This window comes from Taudactylus pleione, unplaced genomic scaffold, assembly GCF_031769625.1.
Source record: "Taudactylus pleione unplaced genomic scaffold, aTauple2 ptg000134l, whole genome shotgun sequence".
NCBI classification, from domain to species: Eukaryota; Metazoa; Chordata; class Amphibia; order Anura; family Myobatrachidae; genus Taudactylus; species Taudactylus pleione.
Window position 1 is genome coordinate 1,995,216 of NW_028284536.1, and position 3,407 is coordinate 1,998,622.

The 3,407-nt window shown below is 51.7% G+C and overlaps 1 protein-coding gene across 1 annotated transcript; it reads right to left on the bottom strand.

Annotated features, from left to right (window-relative positions):
* Nucleotides 1-640: 640 nt before the first annotated feature.
* Nucleotides 641-2,371, bottom strand: LOC148523018 (uncharacterized). The gene is made up of 2 exons (XM_088473294.1): nt 2,302-2,371; nt 641-1,539 (listed from the first exon to the last, which is right to left on the bottom strand). The coding sequence occupies exons 1-2, from the start codon at nt 2,369-2,371 to the stop codon at nt 641-643; spliced, it is 969 nt and encodes a 322-aa protein (XP_088329420.1).
* Nucleotides 2,372-3,407: the final 1,036 nt, after the last annotated feature.

The following is a 3,407-nucleotide window of genomic DNA, read 5'->3' on the forward strand; positions in this document are numbered from 1 at the left end:
CCCCTCCATACATGGCGAGGATAATTTCCGACCATACCAAGCGCACCTCCGGCCACCGGGACCAAAGGGCGCACAAATCAGCCTGCATCCGCAAGATCAGATCTATACCCTTAGACTGCCCCACATCATTGCCTCCGAGGTGAATCACCAGCCATGCCGGGCGCCCACAGTGCATCTCCTGCTGAAACAAGAATTCTAAAAGAGCTGGCCACCGCATGCCCCTGACTCCAAACCAACGAACCTGATGCCACCCTAACAACAGGGATGCCCTTTTTGCCATCGCATGCCTTTCAGCCCAATAAATAAACGAATGGCCCACAAGCCAGACTTGCTCAGAAGACACGGACATAGCTGTAAAAGAGCAAAAAGAACTAAAACGTCAGTAAAGAAACATTATATGAAGAGGATAGAGGTAACTTAGGAGGAGAATGTTAGTAACAATGCCCAGGCGAAGGAGAAAATCCAAAAAACCTCCTGTTTGTCCTAGTGATCCATGAGCCGTGTATAATAAGCCAATTGAATTACGGCCCTTTTTTCTTTGGAGGAAAAATTAAAAAATCCCTTCACACCCTCAATTTTTGAATGCTAGCCATTCAAAAACTGGCGGGTAAACTACGTTTCTGGGTGAGAAAAACACAACTTAAAGCTTATCACCTCTAACATATGATTTATAGGCGGATGACCTCCAACTCCCAATTGCTTGATTGGCAAATGGAGGCAATCCGCTAGCTGCTGCACAAGTAGCCGCGCCAATACGGAAAGAATGCGTCCCGTAATGCGCAACATCTAAACCCAGCTGACCCAAACAGCGCTTAAACACAGCAGCAAACTGAAACTTAGTCAAAGGAGAGGAGTCAGCATGTAATAACCATTGCGCGCCAACCGACGGGCGCAGACCCGCATATATCCCAGCCAAGCGCAAAGGGCAAATCTCAGAATTAGCATGCTGCTTGATGGTAACCCAACGCCCACGCCCTAACTGATCAGTTTTTGAACGTGGAATTTTGCACAGGATAGCCCCCGCCTGGATTACCACATGCTTAAATAATAGCCCTGAATCAGCAGACCTCTTACTAGATGCCACAAGCTCACTAATCCGAAACGCGCCAAAAAAAGCAAGCGCAAACGCTAAACGTAACAAAAAAGACTCAAATTCGGAAGATGTAATCAATGAAACTACCCCTATCAACCTCTGCAGCAGGGCCAGGTCAATCGGCCGGCGAGAATCAGCCACCCTGGGATTTTCTTTAGCCCAACCCTTAAGGGCCTTAGACAGCACAAAGGACTTTGTGGGATCATGACCGCCATGAAGGCGAGAGAAAAAAGCAATACCTGCAAGGGCGGAAGCCATGGCCGCCTTAGATCGGCCCCTCTGATAATGGTCCCACACAAATTCAACTAAACGCTGATCTAAAGACTTACCCACCGCAGGATGCCTAACCCGATAAGCCTCCCAGTCGCGCCAAGCTGCCTCGTAAACTCGCAAAGTTGACGGAGCCAGGGACTTCCGGGCCAGACCAATTAGTCCGGCTCGACAATCTGCCAGACAGAAGACGGACACGTCATCCCAATCGGATTAGCCTCAGGGGCCAACACCCGAAACCTATCAAATTGAAAGCGGGATAGTGAATCCGCTATCCCGTTTTCAATGCCCGGTACATGCCTCGCCCTAAAGACAATATTCGCCTTCAAACATCTCAAAACTAAAAACCTCAACAGACGCAGCGCCATAGGAGAAGAAGAACGCTGATTATTAATAGCGTGCACCACGCCCAGGTTGTCACACCAAAAAATTATGTTCTGGTTAGACAAACTGTCAGCCCACAAATCCACAGCCACAATTATCGGAAAAAGTTCCAATAACAACAGGTTAGACTGCAATCCGCGAGCTATCCATGATGCCGGCCATGGAGCAGCGCACCATTCCCCCTGAAAATATGCCCCGAAGCCAGTTGAACCTGCAGCATCGGTGAACAACTGCAATTCAGCATTGTCAACAAGCTGCAATGGCCAAATTAACTCGAGGTTGAAATCCAACAAAAATGAAGCCCACACCCGGAGGTCATCTAGGATTTCCCTGGAAAGGCGAACACTAAAATGCGGGTTGGAGACCCCCGCAATGGCCCGCTCCAATTTATGGCAAAACACCCTCCCCATCGGGATGATCCGAAAAAACCAGTATACCGCTAAGCCAATGATGAAAACCACGGCAAGAATCCTCCCCGCCACCCCCAGGTTTTTTGGCTTTATCTAAAGCTTTCTTCATGTCTTCGGTTAGAGAAAAAACATCCACAAACTTACCCTTGCGAATCTTGTCCCTAACTCGCTTACGCAAACCCCTCTCCACTGCCGTATTGGCACAGTGAACCATACCCGCATCTTCAACAGGCGCTACAACAGCAGCCGGAGCTGACTTACGCTTAGCCGCTTTCTTAACCAAACGCTGCGCAACCAGTTTAGCTAATTTTCACGGGCGCGGCAGAGAGCTAGACGAGGAGCTACTATCGCTAGACCCTGAAGATTCCGTATCGAACTGCAAAGGAGGGACAGCAGACTCACCACCAGCCAGACCCGACATCCAGTCACCGACAGCCTCCGGCACCGCAACATCAGGGGCAACGATCACGTCCCCTGTATCAGGACCGGCCACGGCGCTACCACCCGAGATCCCAGCACCACCAGAAGCCATCGCTGGAGCACAAGGCAAAACACTGCGGCGAGACATAGAGGATGGTAAATCACTGAACAACGCAGCGGGGGTACTCGGAACTGTTGCTGGGTGAAAAACCTGGACAGGAGGAGAAGGAGTTAAAGGGGGAGGGGCGGCGCAAACCGCACTGAGAGAAGGTGCTGGTGGGCATGGGGCAGGACCCTGTGGGGGAACAAACTGTTGCGGCCAAGATGGGGCAGAAGGAGAATTAACAGGCACAGGGTAATTTGGAAAAGTATAAGGCTGGGCAAAAGAGGGGTGCCAATAAGGAAAAGGGGCCCCCGCAGGAGGAAAAAGGGGGTAATTGGAAAATTGGCCTGGAAAAGTAGGAAAAACCGAAGGTTGGGAAACTGAAGGAAAAACTGGGGAGGACCATGAAGTGAGGGAAGGAGCAGAGGAAAAAACAGGGAAAGAAGGATGCGCTGCTGTAAGAGAAAAGGGGGGTAGGGAGGAAACAGGCTGGGAGAGGAGGCTGGGAGGAACAGGGGGGGTTATAGAGAGGGGGGGGAGCACCCACCCCCCAGAGTAGTTGGACCCCATGAAAATAGGAGCCGAAGGCTGGTGATATGGGGCGGGGCCCGGGGGCAAAATGGCGGCTGCGGGGGGGAGGGGGGGGCGGCGCTGGCCGCATGGAGGACTGGGTCCCCCGCAGCTTGGTACAGCATCGCGGGGGTGAAGGGGCTTGCAGTGCTGGCCG

Bases quoted from the DNA above. Each gene is read 5' to 3' on its own strand.
- LOC148523018 (XM_088473294.1), bottom strand. From the start codon at position 2,371: ATGGTTCACTGTGCCAATACGGCAGTGGAGAGGGGTTTGCGTAAGCGA. The intron at 1,540-2,301 runs GTAAGTTTGTGG...TCTGTCTGGCAG, and splicing joins TAGGGACAAGATTCGCAAGG to ATTGTCGAGCCGGACTAATT.